Source organism: Salvelinus alpinus, chromosome 8, assembly GCF_045679555.1.
Source record: "Salvelinus alpinus chromosome 8, SLU_Salpinus.1, whole genome shotgun sequence".
Taxonomy (NCBI): Eukaryota; Metazoa; Chordata; class Actinopteri; order Salmoniformes; family Salmonidae; genus Salvelinus; species Salvelinus alpinus.
The window spans coordinates 39,088,120-39,106,350 of NC_092093.1; the positions used below are offsets into that span (position 1 = coordinate 39,088,120).

An 18,231-nucleotide genomic window follows, 5' to 3' on the forward strand; every position below is an offset into this window, starting at 1 on the left:
CCAGCCAGTCCTACTGAGGGAGGCTAATGTAAAGCTAAGATATTAAAGTCCTGATGATTAAAAGTCATTACACAACATTCTTCTTGTGTATATTATATAGCTGTACCATCTTTGTCTGGGAATCACATAATGCACTAAGTATTTTCTTTATTTTTATGTGATCATTTGATTAAGACTGAAAATATTTATTGATATTAATCCAGTATATTTTTATTTGGAAGGAACATGTCGATTTCTTAGAAAGGCAACAGAAATGTTGGCCTCAACATGTGGTGCTATCATTACACAGCAGTAGTTAGCCATTTATTTTCTTCCCCAGCCACAAATGGCTCTGTTCATCTAACATATGGCACAATGAAATGTGACAGGCTCCACTGGCACTCTGTGGCATTTGGTTTTAATTACACAGATTAGAGCCATAAAAATAACACTTTATCCCAGTTCCTATGTTTCCCAAATGGTACCCTATATAGTGCACTACTATGTGCCATTTAAGAGGATGAATGAGTAAGACAAAATATATAAGTGCCTTTGAACAGGGTATGGTAGTAGGTGCCACCGGTTTGTGTCAAGAACTGCAAAGCTGCTGTTTTTGCTCAACAGTTTCCCACGTGTATCAAGAATGGTTCGCCACCCAAAGGACATCCAGCCAACTTGACACAACTGTGAGAAGCATTGGAGTGAACATGAGCCAGCATCCCTGTGGAACACTTTTGACACCTTGTAGAGCCCATCCCCCGACAAAATGAAGGCTGTTCTGAGGGCAAAAGGGGGTGCAACTCAATATTAGGAAGGTGTTCTTAATGTTTTGAGCACTGTGTAGTCTTACATAAATTAAAAACCAAAAAAATAGGACCAATTGTAAACGAGCTGCAAATGAAATGAGTACATTCTCTGCAGTACTGTCCGAGGAAATGTTTTATTAGATATGTCAATATTGAAATGAAGAAAACACTGACATCTGCCAATCCAGTGGCAACACACATTTTAAATGAATCTCAGGTTTAAGTCATTACCCTTCTACATGAACTTTGTACACTGAAAATACAGTCTACTGTATGGCGAAGTTCATAACAGAACGTTGTTTCACAGTCCAAAGTGGTGGGTTGAGACTGAATAGGCGAATACCAAAGTAAGGAGAGGGAGAAGAAAACATATTGGTGTGTCATTTAAGTCACTTGGTGTTTTCACAAAAGAAAAATCTGCATTTTTGGCCCCTGCACACAATTGCACAGTCAACTAATTCTGCATTCGTTCTTTCTACTCATTCACTCTATGTTTTAACTGGGTATCCTGCGTTGAGCATGATAAGTCTGCACTTGGTTCCAGCGATGTCAAATGCCCTATTCTTTTATTTCTGAAATATTTGCATGTTATTAACTGCTATAAGCAGTTGCATGCTGTAAGGCCATCACTCAACGAGACATGATCAATTCATGATTTAGGTTGGGATGGGAAAAACACTCAACACAGCCAAAATGTAACACGTGTACACACACACACACACACACACACACACACACACACACACACACACACACACACACACACACACACACACACACACACACACACAGTGTTGAAGGCATGGTAAGCCACATCCCTCTTCTTCTCTCTATGACAAATGTAGGATTTCTCTCTTCAGCAAACATGTTGCATTCATGGTATTATTACAGAGTACTGAGTAAATGTCTCTGCTGCTTTCTCTGTATGCTCCCATGCTTTCACTGTGCTCAGACGTTTGGCTACATCCCAAATGGCGCTCTATTCCCTATATAGGGAATAGCTCTGGTCAGAATTAGTGCACTGTATAGGGAATAGGGTGCCATTTGGGATTCATCCGTTGTGAATCTGCTGGACTGCTTGGCCCTGCAGCTCTCTCACCGGAGTACAGCAGTAGTTCTGGCCTTGGGTGAACCCAGTCAACCATACATACACAACAGGACAAAGGACATAAGGAACAACAAGATATTGGTCATGTAACGAAACAAGGAAGGGAAAGAAATAAGGCAAAGCTTTGAGAAGGCCCATCAGTTCTTGAACAAAAATCATACATTTGGTACTTGAAAAACATTTATCAACTATCTTTACTTCATTAAAAAATATAACATTTGTAAGCTAATGGTATGGCTGAGAGCAGAGAATTAATATCTACAATTTCCTAGGCTTGGTTATCATTGAGCAATCATATCAATGTTTTTCTGACACTTAGCACTGTACTCCATTTAGTTGACATCCAGAATGTCCGTAGTTATATATATAAAAAAGGGTAGAATCATAAAAATACAATTACTTCTATTAATTATATTTCTATGGGTAGAATTCTCAGGCTTGAGTTAGCTTCATTTTTTTTTTTTTTATCTGACATTTTTCTAAGGAGGGCAGATAAGACCGTGTGGAGCAGCTGCTGATTGGTTCACAACGTCATTCAAGGCATCCAATAAGGGAGCCAGAGATTACAGTTAACTAAAAGTGCAAAAAAACATCTCACCGAATAAGCAAAATAAATATATATGTGGTCAATGACCAGTTTATAAGGTACACCCATCTAGTACAGGGTCGGACCACCCTTTGCCTCCAGAACAGCCTGAATTGTTTGGGAAATGGAAACGTTGCTCAATTGGTAACAACGGATCTAACGTGTGCCTTGTTACCAATTGAGCAGCCTCTACCGTTGACACCAGGCAGGATGGGCCTATGGTCTCATGCTTCTTACGCCAAATCCTGACTCTGCAATCCACATGACGAAACAGGAACCGGGATTTGTTGGATGTTTTTCCACTCCTCAATTGTCCAGTGTTGGTAATCGCGTGCCCACTGAAGCCACTTCTTCTTGTTTTTAGCTGATAGGAGTGGAACCCGGTGTGGTCATCTGCTGTAATAGCCCATCCGTGACAAGGACTGACGAGTTGTGTGTTCAGAGATGCCATTCTGCACACCACTGTTGTACTGCACTGTTATTTGCCTGTTCATGGCCCGCCTGTTAGCTTGCACGATTCTTGCCATTCTCTTTCAAGCGCTCATCAACGAGCTGTTTTCGCCTACAGGATGTTTTTTGTTTACCATTCTCAGTAAACCCCGGACACTGTCGTGCGTGAAAAGCCCGGGAGAACGGACATTTCCGAGATACCGGAACAGGCGTGCCCGGCACCGACAATCATACCCCGCTCAAAGTTGCTTAGGTCACTCGTCTTGCCCATTCTAACGTTCAAGCGAATAGTAACTGAATGTCTCGATGCCTGTCTGCCTGCTTTTTATATCAAGCCACGGCCACGTGACTCACTGTCTGTAGGAGCGAACCATTTTCGTGAACGGGATGGTGTAGCTAATAAACTAGCCACTGAGTGTATATCCAGGACTTTAGCATATTTTGTATTTAAAGGGATACTTCAGGATATTGGCAATTAAGCCCTTTATCTACTTCCCCAGTCAGATTAACTCGTGGGCACCATTTGTATGTCTCTGCGTGCAGTTTGAAGGAAGTTGCTAACTAGTGTTAGTGCAATTGCTAACTAGCGTTAGCGCAATGACTGGAAGTCTATGGTAACTGCTAGCATGCGAGTAGATTCCATAGACTGCCAGGCATATCCCGCTAACGCTAGTTAGCATTGGCTTGCGAAAATACCTCTTACTTCCTTCATGCTGGATGAAGAGACATAAAAATGGTACCCAAGAGATCCTCTGACTCTGGGGAAGGAAAGTGCTTAATTGCCCAAAATCCCGAAGTATCCCTTTAAGTGTTCCAGTTCAATAGCATTACATAAAACCAATAGAAAGAAAAGTTTTCCAAAAATAGCACTCTCATGGTAAACTAACAATTGAATGTAGTCGTGCCGAGATTTCAAATACACATGTTAAACGAACAACATTAAAACAATATGCTATTGAAGCTGAAAAGCTTGACTGTTTCTCGGTCTCGTGGATTTGGTCTAAAGTAACCATATTTTATAGAAACCCTTTTTCTGGGTTGAAAGGCAGTGCAAATGTTTATTACTGTTGCTGGGGGAATCCCTATCTAACCAACCCCCAAAGGTAATGCTAGTCTTTCAGGCTCATGAGACATACTGTATATTATGGCTTGTAGAGAAGGCAGCCGGCGGAGAAAGAAACCATGTCTCTGGAATGTGATGAAAACAAAACAACCTAAAGATACTCGATCATCACCCCCTCCCTCACAACACCATTGTGTGTTCCCATGTCATGGTGCTGTACCACCACACTGCTGCCTGTCCACTGCATCGCCTCCTGTCTGTTCCACGTAGTAGTGCACGATTACACCTTCATGCACATACATGTAGGCTATATATGCATCTCTGCCTGTTTAAGCTTACAGTCTCAGCCAGGAGTGGCAGGTTCCAGGGACCCAAGCACTAGCCATGAGACTCCCGAGTCCCAGGATGCCCTGTGAACTCCTCCTGAAACACGTGCATCCTGCAGGCAGTCCTCCCGGCCACTAGGGGTCCTCCTCCATGTCGTCCAGATTGGGTGCCATGATGAAGTGCTTGGGGTAGTGCAGGCTTCTCTCGTCGGCGTGCTCCTCCCAGCGGGTGTCGTCGCTCTCGTGGGTGATGTAGCGCTCCCCTCTGCGTGTCTCAAACTCCCGGAGGTCCAGCCACGTCTGATAATCCTGGAGGAGGGATGGGAAGCGTATAGGTTAAGTGTGTTGTCATTAGCAAACTGCAAGAAGAAGCCTAGGAGAAGTAGCTTATCATAGACCCTTAGATGGAGTAAGTCCTTTTTAAAAAAAATAACAGAGTGAACTGTGAACACCATAGAGATGTGTTGCGTTTGAATGATGTGATGAACATGGTGTGACTGAAGGTAGCTCCTCCTAGTCAATGTCCAGGTGTGTTACCTGGAGCCAGGGGTGACTGAGAGACTTGTCCACACTGTAGCGCTTCCTCATCTTCACCTGGAGGAGGTTGTTGATCAGGTCCGTGGCTGTGAGTGGATGGACAAACATGCACAACATCGACATGAGAAACAAGGGAGATCTACATTTCCATCCAACACAAGCTCTCTCCAGTCTGGCCACTCCAGACAAGTATCAAAAAGTATGTGGACACATGCTCGTCAAACATCTCATTCCAAAATCATGGACATTAATATGGAGATGGTCTCCCCTTTTGCTGATATAACAGCCTCCACTCTTCTGGGAAGGCTTTCCACTAGATGTTGGATCATTGCCTTAGTGAGGTTGAGCACTAATGCTGGGCAATTAGGCCTGGCTCCCAGTCAGCGTTCCAATTCATCCCAAAGGTGTTTGATGGGGTTGAGGTCAGGGCTCTGTGCATGCCAGTCAAGTTCTTCCACACCGATCTCGACAAACCATTTCTGTATGGACCTCGCTTTGTGCACTGGAGCATTGTCATGCTGAAACAGGAAAGGGCCTTCCCCAAACTGTTGCCACAAAGTTGGAAGCACAGAATCGTCTAGAATGTCATTGTATGCTGTTACGTTAACATTTCCCTTCACTGGAACTAAGGGGCCTTTCCCAAACCATGAAAAACAACCGCAGACTATTATTCCTCCTCCACCAAACTTTACAATTAGCACTATGCATTGCGGCAGGTAGCGTTCTCATGGCATCCGCCAAACCCAGATTTGTCCGTCGGACTGCCAGATGGTGAAGCGTGACTCCAGGGAATGCATTTCCACTGCTCCAAAGTCCAATTGCGGTGAGTTTTACACTACTCTAGCCGACACTTGGCATTGTGCATGGGGATCTTAGGCTTGTGTGCGTGCGGCTGCTCGGCCATGGAAACCCATTTCATGAAACTCCTGACGAACAGTTTTTATGGCCTACCACTTTGTGGCTGAACCGTTGTTGCTCCTAGATATTTCCACTTCACAATAACAGCACTTACAGTTGACCTGGGCAGCTCTAGCAGGGCAGAAATTTGACGAACTGACTTGTTGGAAAGGTGGCATCCCATGACAGTGCCACATTGAAAGTCACTGAGTTCTTCAGTAAGGCCATTTTAATGCCAATGTTTGTCTAAGGAGATTGCATGGCTGTGTGCTCGATTTTTCTGTCAGCAACGGGTGTGGCTGAAATAGTCAAATCCACTAATTTGAAGGGGTGTCCATATACTTTTGTATATATAGTGTACATGGCTACCTCTATAGGTTGAGTCAATTAGGACTACACAAATATTACGCTATTATCAGTCTCAAAGTACCAAAGAAAGTTCCAAAGACACTTCCAAAGAGTTGAGCAGTAGGCTTCTTTTTCTGAGGGGAGAGACTGGAAAAGACCAGCCTGAGAAAGGTGAAGACCACCCTGAGAAAGGTGAAGACCGCCCATTACAACCACAGCGACCCTGGGAAACAGAAACTAAGACGGTCAACTGGTCAACCCAATAGGAACACATGCTACATCCCAAATGGCACCCTTTACCCTTTACGGTGCACTACTTTTGACCAGAGCCCTATGGGCCCTATAGGGTGCCATTTGGGACGGAGCCACAGTCTAGTTTTGACCGGGAGTAACACCAGAGATCCCACTGTAAGTACACTGAGTGAGTCAACAGTGTATTTATCCTGTAATGGCCAATTACTTGGGGATTACAGGGTTGGTGACTGTAAAAAGCGCCAGTGCATGACTATTGTCTAGAATCTACTTATAAAGCAAGAGTGCTATAGATGGCTCTCAAAAGAAATGATCCATAATAGCAAATTGGACGTGTTGAAAAGAAGAAGGAAAAAAACATGTATTTTTGATCAGAAAAAAAACAGTGCGTCCTCAATGACACAGTATTCGCTATATAGTGCACTACAAAGGGAATACGGTGCCATTTGGGATGCACACACCCACTCGCTCTTACCCTCTCCAGAGATGTCCTTCCAGGGGTTGGGAGGGTACATGAAGGCAGCGTTGTGGATCTGGTCGTTGATGTCCTCGTCCTCGTTGAAGGGGAAGGTCCCGCTGAGGCTGACGTAAACGATCACGCCCACCGACCACATGTCCAGGGAACGGTTGTAGCCTTTACTGCGTAGGACCTCGGGCGCCAGGTAGGCGGGCGTGCCCACCACGGAGCGCCTGAACGACTTCTCGCCGATGATGCGAGCGAAGCCGAAGTCACAAAGCTTCACCTATAGGAACACACATAAGAACCAAGGTCATCCTTGTGCTGTCAGTCCTTATGGGTAAGTTCCATTTTGAATGCTTTAGTAAGCAAAGTAATTATAAGTAATTGATCAACTCTCATTTACAATAACAATCTGGTTAAATTAATCAAAATAACAATGAGCCCAATAGCCCAGTCCGCTTGTTGTGGTGGACAGCTCATGTACTCACCTGAGGGAAGGGCTCTGCGGAAGCCAGCAGCACATTCTCAGGCTTCAGGTCACAGTGAACGATGTTCTTAAAGTGAAGATGCCTCAAAGCCACCAGGATCTGTGGGTCAGGAAGCACATGGGGAGACTTACTATTGGCTGAGCTGTGGTACTTGTCATTACAGTGGCTTTCCAGTATTGTGTAATTATCTCTCGGGTACAGGAACGATTACACAGTAATAAAAACACCTTGCGTAAAGTGTTACTGTGGTTCATTAGTATAAATTATATTTTTCTGTTACTGACCTGTGTGACCAGGAACTTGGTGAGACGCTCAGGGATCTTGCTCTTCTCACTGGACAAGATCATCTCCAGCATGTCGCCATGGAGCTTCTCCATGACAACAAAGACCCGCTCGGGAGTCTCGAACATGCACTCCAGGTTGACGATCCCAGGATGGTGAAGGTTCTGACAGGCAGGGAGACAGGGGATTTAATTCAATTCAAAATGTAATATTTATCCCTGATGTGCAATTAGAGAGAAGGAGACCTTAGATGTACAGAAACATGTTCTCTATGTGCTTGGTGACAGATGACCTCAACTATGCAGAGGATAGTGCTGCACACACATTGGATGGTTTGTTTTTTTATCAACTAACACCACGCTCCACAAATGGAGATATCTATATATCAGGGTCCACAGACGCACTTTGAAATCAGAAAAAGTACATCATTTCTTCAGAATAGCCCTTCAAGGATCTAACCCGGGACTCCAGACTGAATCTCTACGTTTGACTAATGTTGTTCAGTGAAACAATAGTGAAACGTAGCTAACAAGGTTCAGATTCCCAGGCTATCGGCGTCTAGACTGGCAGTGAAAGAGCCAGGCTTCTCAGTCCTTTGTCTACCTGGAGAATAGCCACCTCGTTCCTCAGCTGGCTCTCCTGCTTGGTAGGGAACCTCATCTTGTCGATGATTTTGATGGCCACGTCTCTCCCAGTCTTTCTGTGTTTACCTACACATGAGCATTAAAAAGATAAATCACAGGCTACTCCCTGCAGACTGTTGCAAATGAACTGTCTGTATGTCTTCCTCTGTCTCCAACTATAGAATAGACCGACGGCGAGGAATTCCACTAATAAAAGTTTATTTGCAAAACACACAAAGAATAACAAGCTAGTACTCTTCCTCTCCCTGTGAATTAAAGCCACTATAAAGAGAAGAGAACATGGCTGGATGGATGTACATGAAGCCAAAGGGAAGGGAACTCTGCTGCTACCACGCTCTCCAACCAAGGTGCATGAATTGAGGAGCAAACTGAAGTGAAGAGGAAATTCAGAGGCTCTCGGAAGACTGTGGAAGTCGATTAAAATAGCTTTGTTATTGTTAAAAGCAACAAAAAAAAGAAGCTATTTTCAACTTCCACAGTCCTGAGTTGCTGAGTTTCCTTTCCACTTCACAATGTACATAAAGCCAATGGAACTACTGTAGAGTCGGTCTGACTTACCTCCGTACACAATCCCAAACTGGCCCGACCCCAGGACCTCATCAGCAAAGATCTGGTAGACTGAACTGATATCCTAAAAAAAGAGAAAAGACATATTTCACGAAACAGACAATCCATCTAACATTTTGCAGACATTTTTAAATATTCCTAAAATTCCTCAGTTATCGGGAATGCTTGTGGAGCTGTAGCTATACATATCTAATATGCAGTATTTGATATACACTTACCACATTCTCTGTGATCTGTGAGTTAGACACTGATATGCTGATTGAAAGGTCCTCTGAAGAGACAAAAAAAAAATTCTGTGAGGCTTCGGAAACAGTAAATGATCAAGCTCTATTTGAAGCAGGTCCAAGGAAAGCACACATGATTATATTTTTCATTGTTAAAAGTTTCAGGGTTTTTCTTTATTTTTACTATTTTCGACATTGTAGAATAATAGTGAAGACATCCAAACAACGAAATAACACATATGGAATCATGTAGTAACCAAGAAAGTGTTAAACAAATCTAAATATATTTTATGTTTGAGATTCTTCAAAGTATCCACAATTTGACTTAATGACAGCTTGGCATTCTCTCAACCAGCTTCATGAGGTAGTCACTTGGAATGCATTTCAATTAACTGGTGTGCCTGGTTAAAAGTTCATTTGTGGAATTTCTTTCCTTCTTAATGTTTTTGAGCAAATCAGTTGAGTTGTGACAAGGTATGGAGTGGTATACAGAAGATAGCCCTAAGACCAAGTCCATATCAAATAAGCAAAGAGATATGACAGTCCATCATGACTTTATAGCATGAAGGTCAGTCAATACGGAAAATTTCAAGAACTTTGAAAGTTTCTTCAAGTGCAGTCACAAAAAACAACATGCTCTATGATGAAATTGGCTCTCATGAGGACTGCCACAGGAAAGGAAGACCCAGAGTTACCTCTGCTGCAGAGGATAAGTTCATTTGAGTTACCAGCCTCAGAAATGGCAGCCCATAAATGCTTCACAGAGTTCAAGTAACAGACACATCTCAACATCAACTGTTCTGAGGAGACTGCGTGAATCAGGCCTTCATGGTCGAATTTAATGCAAAGAAACTACTACTAAAGGACACCAATAATAAGAAGAGACTTGCTTGGTGAAAAGAACACAAGCAATGGACATTAGACTGGTGGAAATCTGTCCTTTGGTCTGATGAGTCCAAATTTGAGATTTCTGGTTCCAACCGCCGTGTCTTTGTGAGACGCAGAGTAGGTGAACGGATGATCTCCACATGTGTGGTTCCCACCGTGAAGCATGGAGGAGGAGATGTGATGGTGTGGGGGTGCTTTGCTGGTGACACTCTCTGTGATTCATTTAGAATTCAAGGCACAATTAACCAGCATGGCTACCACAGCATTCTGCAGCGATACGCCATCCCATCTGGTTTGCATTTATTTTTCAACAGGACAATGACCCAACACACCTCTAGGTTGTGTAAGGGCAATTTGACAAAGAAGGAGTAAAGGAGTGCTGCACCAGATGACCTGGCCTCCACAACCACCCGACCTCAACCCAATTGAGATGGTTTGGTATGAGTTGGACCGCAGAGTGAAGGAAAAGCAGCCAACAAGTGCTCAGCATATGTGGGAACTCCTTCAAGACTGTTGGAAAAGCATTCCAGGTGAAGCTGGTTGAGAGAATGCCAAGCGTGTGCAGAGCTGTCATCAAGGCAAACGGTGGCTACTTGGAAGAAACTAAAATATGAAATATATTTTTATTTGTTTTAACCCGTTTTTGGTTAACGTGATTCCATATGTGTTATTTCATAGTTTTGATGTCTTCACTATTATTTTACAATGTATAAAATAGTACAAATAAAGAAAAACCCTTGAGTAGGTGTGTCCAAACTTTTGACTGGTACTGTATATTTAAAGTAGATATGATGCTTAACTATTCTAGCTAAAGCAAGCACACGCATTTTCTTCAGAAAATGCCCCTTTTGTAGTATACAGTACATTCGGAAAGTATTCAGACCCCTTGACTTTTTCCACATTTTGTTACGTTACAGCCTCCAAAATTGATTAAATCGTTTCCCCCCCATCAATCTACACAACAATACCCCATACTGACAAAGCAAAAACATGTTTTTGTCTATTAAAAATAAAAAACGGAAATCATATTTGCATAAGTATTCAGACCCTTTACTTAGTACTTTGTTGAAGCACCTTTGGCAGCGATAACAGCCTTACAGCTTCTTGGGTATGACGCTACAAGCTTGGCACACCTGTATTTGGGGAGTTTCTCTCATTCTTTGCAGATCCTCTCAAGCTCTGTCAGATTGAATGGGGAGCTTTTCTGCACAGCTATTTTCAGGTCTCCCCAGTGATGTTAGATCGGGTTCAACTCCGGGCTCTGGCTGGGCCACTCAAGGACATTCAGAGACTTGTCCCGAAGCCACTCATGCGCTGTCTTGGCTGTGTGCTTAGGGTCATTGTCCTGTTGGAAGGTGAACCTTCGCCCAGTCTGAGGTCCTGAGGGCACAGGAGAAGGTTTTCATCAAGGATCTCTCTGTACTTTGCTCCGTTCATCTTTCCCTCGATCCTGACTAGTCTCCCAGTCCCTGAAAAACATCCCCACAGCATGATGCTTCCACCACCATGCTGCACCGTAAGGATGGTGCCAGGTTTTCTTCAGACGTGACGCTTGGCATTTAGGCTAAAAAGTTCAATCTTGTTTTCATCAAAGCAGAGAATCTTGTTTCTCATGGTCTGAGAGTCCTTTAGGGCCTTTTTGGCAAACTCCAAGCGAGCTGTTACAATCCTGTCTCGGAGCTCTGCGGACAATTCCTTCGACCTCATGGCTTAGTTTTTGCTCTGACATGCACTGTCATGTCCAATCAATTGAATTTACCACCGGTGGACTCCAATCAAATTGTAGAAACATCTCAAGGATGATCAATGGAATCAGGATGCATCTGAACTCAATTTAAAGTCTCATAGCAAAAGGTCTGAATACTTATGTAAATAAGGTATTTCTGTCTTTTATTTTTAATAAATGAGCAAACATTTCTAAAAACCTGTTTTCACTTTGTCATTATGGGGTATTGTGTGTAGATTGATGAGGATTTTATTTGATCCATTTTAGAATATGGCTTAAAAAAAAATGTAAATGTGGAAAAATGGAAGGGGTCTGAATACTTTCCGAATGCACTGTATATTTTTATATGCTGTATGTAAAGAATAAGTCAAATCTATTTAGGTGAATGCCCAAAGCCTGTACTTTCAGTACATTTCCATTGGAGTTTCCATTGGTTCTGAACTCGGACTGATCTATACCAGCAGTCCGGTCCCAGAAGTGGGCCACCAAATACCAATCAGCTGGGTGACCCAAAGACTGGGCTTATGTAACACAATCCATAGAAATATATCAAGCTCGTCTGCACTGTATGCACAGCCCAGCGGAACAAAGGAAGTGTCCCAAATGGCACCCTATTCCCTATGTAGTGCACTACTTTTGAACTGAGTCACTGTATTTTGAGAATATGTGCCATTTGGGACACAAGCAAAATGTTGATGCAAAATTGAACCCAAACGACCTCGACCAATAGAAACTATGTTTTAATTGGGCTTGAGGTAGGTAGGCCACTAGTTTGAACCCGTGAGAGTAGGTAACCATCAAATAACCAAAGATCGCTCAGGGACAGATAGAAATTCACGGGGGGAGGGGTGGTGCAAAATAGGGGAGGGTTGTCAAACCTTTTTTTTTGCTTTGGGAAGGGTTGTGTTTTTTTATTGGGCACAGGGGAGGTTAGCGTGCTTTTTCCCTGGTTTACATTCGCTCTTCTGCTCGCGTTTTCTCTATAAACAACAGCTTGACTTACTTTTGATATTACCCTGATAAAGATTAGAAAAGTTTGTCAAGGTTTGGTACGGTGTGGCTATTATTAAGCTTTAGCTACTGCAGGCCTATGACATGAAGGCAGTGCGCTCCTACTGACTCCGACAGATGAACTTGAGATGAGGAAGTCTGTTTCAGGCCTACCAGAGTTACTCCTATAACTAACAATATAATGCGTATCTTTATAGAAAATATTCCCACCGGCATATCTCTATCTCCGGGGTTAGTATTAAACTTCTCTCCCTTTATATTGGCTCTATATATTTATTTCAATATTAATATCATACACTGGACACCTAAGCTTATAGGCCTATGGATCCAGTGCCTTGATACATTTAGTTTTAAATAAGAGGCTATAGTTTTGCATATGCTCCACTTCGAAACACAAGGAATAGTGTTTTTGTCATTTGTTACAGGCTGTTTTTAAGGACACGTAATTGTGGCTCATTTGGCTGAGGGATGAGCCACAATTCATCAACATCCCTTGTGTATTGAGGCGCTGGCTACGCCAGGTTGGATCTGAATGCATAAGGATGTCCGTTAAATTTCTCAAACGTCCGGTAAATTAAAATCTCCCCTGTCATGTTGTCTGGCGCCAAATTCTCCTAAAGGAAAATGTGAAATGGCATATTGTTTTGATAAAGATCTTAGAATATTCACATGAAAATCTGTCACATATTGAATGGAAACCTAGCTATAGACCCCCTAAAGACTAGTCGTGTCACTTTGATTATGCCTGCACATCACGGTTCACCAGCAGCCCCAAACATCTAAAGAATAAGCTACCAGCCAAACAAGCTTGTAAGAATTGTACTTAAGCTTCCCCCTCAATCTCATCTGGAGGTCGAGCATTTCTCTCTATCTCTGTAATGTGTCTATGTATGCAATTGTAAATGTATTTATGTAAAAAAATAGGGACCACATGTAAATAAGTCCCCAACTTTGTGCAATCCCAGGAAAAAAAATTGTAGACCTCCACAAGTCTGGTTCATCCTTGGGAGCAATTTCCAAATGCCTGAAGGTACCACGTTCATCTGTACAAACAATAGTACGCAAGTATAAACACCATGGGACCACGTAGCCGTCATACCGCTCAGGAAGGAGATGCATTCTGTCTCCTAGAGTTGAGCGTACTTTGGTGCGACAAGTGCAAATCAATCCCAGAACAACAGCAAAGGACCTTGTGAAGATGCTGGAGGAAACAGGTACAAAAGTATCTATATCCACAGTAAAACGAGTACTATATCGACATAACCCGAAAGGCCGCTCAGCAAGGAAGAAGCCACTGCTCCAAAACCGCCATAAAAAAGCCAGACTACGGTTTGCAACTGCACATGGGGACAAAGATCGTACTTTTTGGAGAAATGTCCTCTGGTCTGATGAAACAAAAAAATAACTGTTTGGCCATAATGACCATCGTTATGTTTGGAGGAAAAAGGGGGAGGCTTGCAAGCCGAAGAACACCATCCAAACCGTGAAGCGCGGGGGTGGCAGCATCATGTTGTGGGGGTGCTTGCTGCAGGAGGGACTGGTGCACTTCACAAAATAGATGGCATCATGAGGGAGGAAAATTATGTGGATATATTGAAGCAACATCTCAAGACATCAGTCAGGAAATTAAAGCTTGGTCGCAAATGGTTCTTCCAAATGAACAATGACCCCAAGCATACTTCCAAAGTTGTGGCAAAATGGCTTAAGGACAACAAAGTCAAGGTATTGGAGTGGCCATCACAAAGCCCTGACCTCAATCCCATAGAAAATTTGTGGGTAGAATTGAAAAAGCGTGTGCGAGCAAGGAGGCCTACAAACCTGACTCAGTTACACCAGCTCTGTCAGGATGAATGGGCCAAAATTCACCCAACTTATTGTGGGAAGCTTGTGGAAGGCTACACGAAACGTTTGACCCAATTTAAACAATTTAATGGTAATGCTACCAAATACTAATTGAGTGGATGTAAACTTGAAAGAAATAAAAGTTGAAATAAATCATTCTCTCTACTATTATTCTGACATTTCACATTCTTAAAATAAAGTGGTGATCCTAACTGACCTAAGACAGGGAATTTATACTGGGATTAAATGTCAGGAATTTTGAAAACTGAGTTTAAATGTATTTGGCTAAGGTGTACATAAACTTCAGATTTCAATTGTAGATATGAGATGAGTAATGCAAGATATATAAACATTATTAAAGTGACATTATTATAGTGACTAGTGTTCCATTTAAAGTGGCCAATGATTTCAAGTCTGTATGTAGGCAGCAGCCTCTCTTTGCTAGTGATGGCTATTTAACAGTCTGATGGCCTTGAGATAGAAACTGTTTTTCAGTCTCTCGGTCCTCGCTTTGATGCACCTGTACTGACCTCGCCTTCTGGATGATAGCGGAGTGAATAGGCAGTGTCTCGGGTGGTTGTTGTCCTTGATGATCTTTTTGGCCTTCCTGTGACATTGGGTGCTGTAGATGTCCTGGAGGACAGGTAGTTTGCCCCCGGTGATGCGTTGTGTGGACCGCACCACCGTCTGGAGAGCCCTGCGGTTGTGGGCGGTGCAGTTGCCGTACCAGGCGGTGAACAGCCCGACAGGATGCTCTCAATTGTGCATCTGTAAACGTTTGTGAAGGTTTTAGGTGACAAGCCACATTTCTTCAGCCTCCTGAGGTTGAAGAGGCACTGTTGCGCCTTCTTCACCACACTTTCTGTGTGGGTGGACCATTTAAGTTTGTCAGTGATGTGTACGCTGAGGAAGTTAAAACTTTCCACCTTCTCCACTGCTGTCCCGTCGATGTGGATGGGGGGATGCTCCCTCTGCTGTTTCCTGAAGTCCACAATCTCCTTTATTTTGTTGACATTTGGAGATTGTCAAGCCAAGGCTTCGATACTGGGTAAGCCTACAAGGTAGAGAGTGATGCATCTTCTGTTTGTCGAGATTGATATAGTCAATTTCTTCCGGGGTTGAAAACGGAAACCATGATATTGAAGTTCCCAAAGTCGGTATGCTTTGTTTATTGGTTGTGGTGCTTTGGCACAGAAAGCTATTGGTGGATTTTTGGGGGGCATATATTTTATATAATAATAAATATGGCATCAAAATGTTGAAAATCTGATTTCCCCCTAGTTGATCATTGTCTGCGGGCGGCTCTAAATGTAGTGTCATGAAATAGGCAGGAAGTGGTCGGCGAACCCTCAACCTTGTGGCCCGTAGCCCTGCGTGGCATCAACTTTGCCACTTCAGCAGGCTTTTGTGACAAAATCAATATCCAAGTATATAAACACAAGGTCGCTACAGTTATTGTTATTTGTGGTCGTAAACATTATTTTCAGTTAATTCTATGAGGGGGGAGGGTGATCAATTTATTTCACAGTATAATGTGAAGGACATTTTTTACATTGGGGAGAGGGGTGCATTTTTCTATGACACGTTGAGTTGGACCAGCCCCTCCCCCCTCAGCAAATGTTGATCTGTCCCTAATTGACTCACATTGTACTCCATTGTGTGGCCACGAATTGTTCTGCTGAGTTGAACTCAATTACACTGAACAAAAATATAAAGGCAACATGTAAAGTGTTGGTTCCATGTTCCATGAGCTGAAATAAAAGATCCCAGAAATGTTCCATATGTACAAAAAGCTTATTTCTCTCAAATGTTGTGCAGAAATTAGTTGACATCCCTGTTAGTGAGCAGTTCTCCTTTGCCAAGATAATTAATCCACCTGACAGGTAGGGCATGTCAAGAAGCTGATTAAACAGCATGATTATCACACAGGTGCACCTTGTGCTGTGGACAATAAAAGGCCACTCTAAAATGTGCAGTTTTGTCACACATCACAATGCCACAGATGTCTCAAGTTTTGAGGGAGCGTGAAATTGGCATGCTGCAGAGAATTGAATGTTCATATCTCTACCATAACCCACCTCCAACATCGTTTTAGAGAATTTGGCAGTATGTCCAACCGGCCTCACAATCGCAGACCGCGTGTAACCACTCCAGCCCAGGACCTCTACATCCGGCTTCTTCACCTGCAGGATCGTCTGAGACCAGCCACCCGGACAGCTGATAAAACTGTCAGAAACCATCTCAGGAAGCTCATCTATGTGCTTGTCGTTCTCACCAGGGTCTTGACCTGACTGCAGTTCAGCGTCGTAACCGACTTCACCGCCGATGACCACTGGCACGCTGGAGAAGTGTGCTCTTCACTGATGAATCCCAGTTTTAACTGTACCGGGCAGATGGCAGACAGCGTGTATGGCGTCGTGTGAGCGAGCAGTTTGCTGATGTCAACGTTTTGAACAGAGTGCCCCATGGTGGCGGGGGGGGTTATGGTATGGGCAGGCATACGTTACGGACAATGAATACAATTGCATTTTATCGATGGCAATTTGAATGCACAGAAATACCATGACGAGATCCTGAGGCCCACTGTCGTGCCATTCATCCGCTGCCATCACCTCATGTTTCAGGATCGGTACACAATTCCTGGAAGATGAAAATGTCCCAGTTCTTCCATGGCCCTGCATACTCACCAGACATGTCACCCATTGAGCATGTTTGGGATGCTCTGGATCGACGTGTACGACAGCGTGTTCCAGCTAATATCCAGCAACTTCGCACAGCCGTTGAAGAGGAGTGGGACAACATTCCACAGGCCGCAATCAACAGCCTGATCAACTCTATGTGAAGGAGATGTGTCGCGCTGCGTGAGGCAAATGGTTGTCACACCAGATACTGACTGGTTTTCTGATCCACGCACCTACCTTTTTTTAAAGTATCTGTGACCAACAGATGCATATCTGTATTCCCAGTCATGTGAAATCCATAGAGTGAACTTATTTCAATTGACTGGTTTCTTTATATGAACTGTGGCTCAGTTTATATTTTTGTCACTCTCTATTAATTCATTAATGGGAGGAATTTTCATATCACTTATCACAGCCAGAGATAAATCCAAAAGGGCTCAGAAATCCCCTCGTATCCCTTAAATCGCCTTAAAATGCCACCATTTCATTTTCCAGTAATAGACTTTGAGCCGACAGCGGGAGGCCACAGTGGAGTCCCTCTGTGTTTTCCAAAAAAGCCCATATACACTCAAGCTCTACACACACACACACACACACACACACACACACACACACACACACACACACACACACACACACACACACACACACACACACACACACACACACACACACACACACACACACACACACACACACACACACAACCATTATGTGACATTACATTTGACTCATCTCCTCAGCAGATCTCAATCACATGAGCAGAAGGGTTACCACTCTACTCACTGTGATCCTTGCCCTGTCCAGGGCCAGTGCAGACGCTGGGTTGGGGAGTGACAGGCATCAGCGCCTGCCGGATGGCCTTCTCCCAGCCCTGGGCCACCTCTAGCCCCACACCGGTGGCGGCCAGGGCCGGGTTATGGAATTGACCGCTGTTATTCTCCCCAACGTAGTAGACCATGGTGGCGGTGATGATCTCGAAGCAGTGGGGGTTGCCGCCCTGGGCCAGGCTGTGGACGGCCTGCACCTGATCCACCTGTAGGATCTCTGACAGCGGGATCTCCTG

At 43.6% G+C, this 18,231-nt stretch overlaps 1 protein-coding gene across 1 annotated transcript in view; it reads right to left on the reverse strand.

Annotated features, from left to right (window-relative positions):
• Nucleotides 1–900: 900 nt before the first annotated feature.
• LOC139583094 (serine/threonine-protein kinase D3-like) overlaps nt 901–18,231 on the reverse strand; it is a 62,088-nt gene continuing 44,757 nt past the window's right edge. Inside the window, exons 11-19 of the mRNA XM_071413836.1 lie at nt 17,952–18,228; nt 9,012–9,064; nt 8,785–8,857; nt 8,186–8,292; nt 7,585–7,746; nt 7,301–7,399; nt 6,828–7,095; nt 4,856–4,941; nt 901–4,627 (exon numbers count right to left, since the gene is read on the reverse strand). Of these exons, the coding sequence (XP_071269937.1) occupies nt 4,454–4,627; nt 4,856–4,941; nt 6,828–7,095; nt 7,301–7,399; nt 7,585–7,746; nt 8,186–8,292; nt 8,785–8,857; nt 9,012–9,064; nt 17,952–18,228 (1,299 nt within the window). The 3' untranslated portion in view covers nt 901–4,453. The remainder of the gene's footprint in view (nt 4,628–4,855; nt 4,942–6,827; nt 7,096–7,300; nt 7,400–7,584; nt 7,747–8,185; nt 8,293–8,784; nt 8,858–9,011; nt 9,065–17,951; nt 18,229–18,231) is intronic.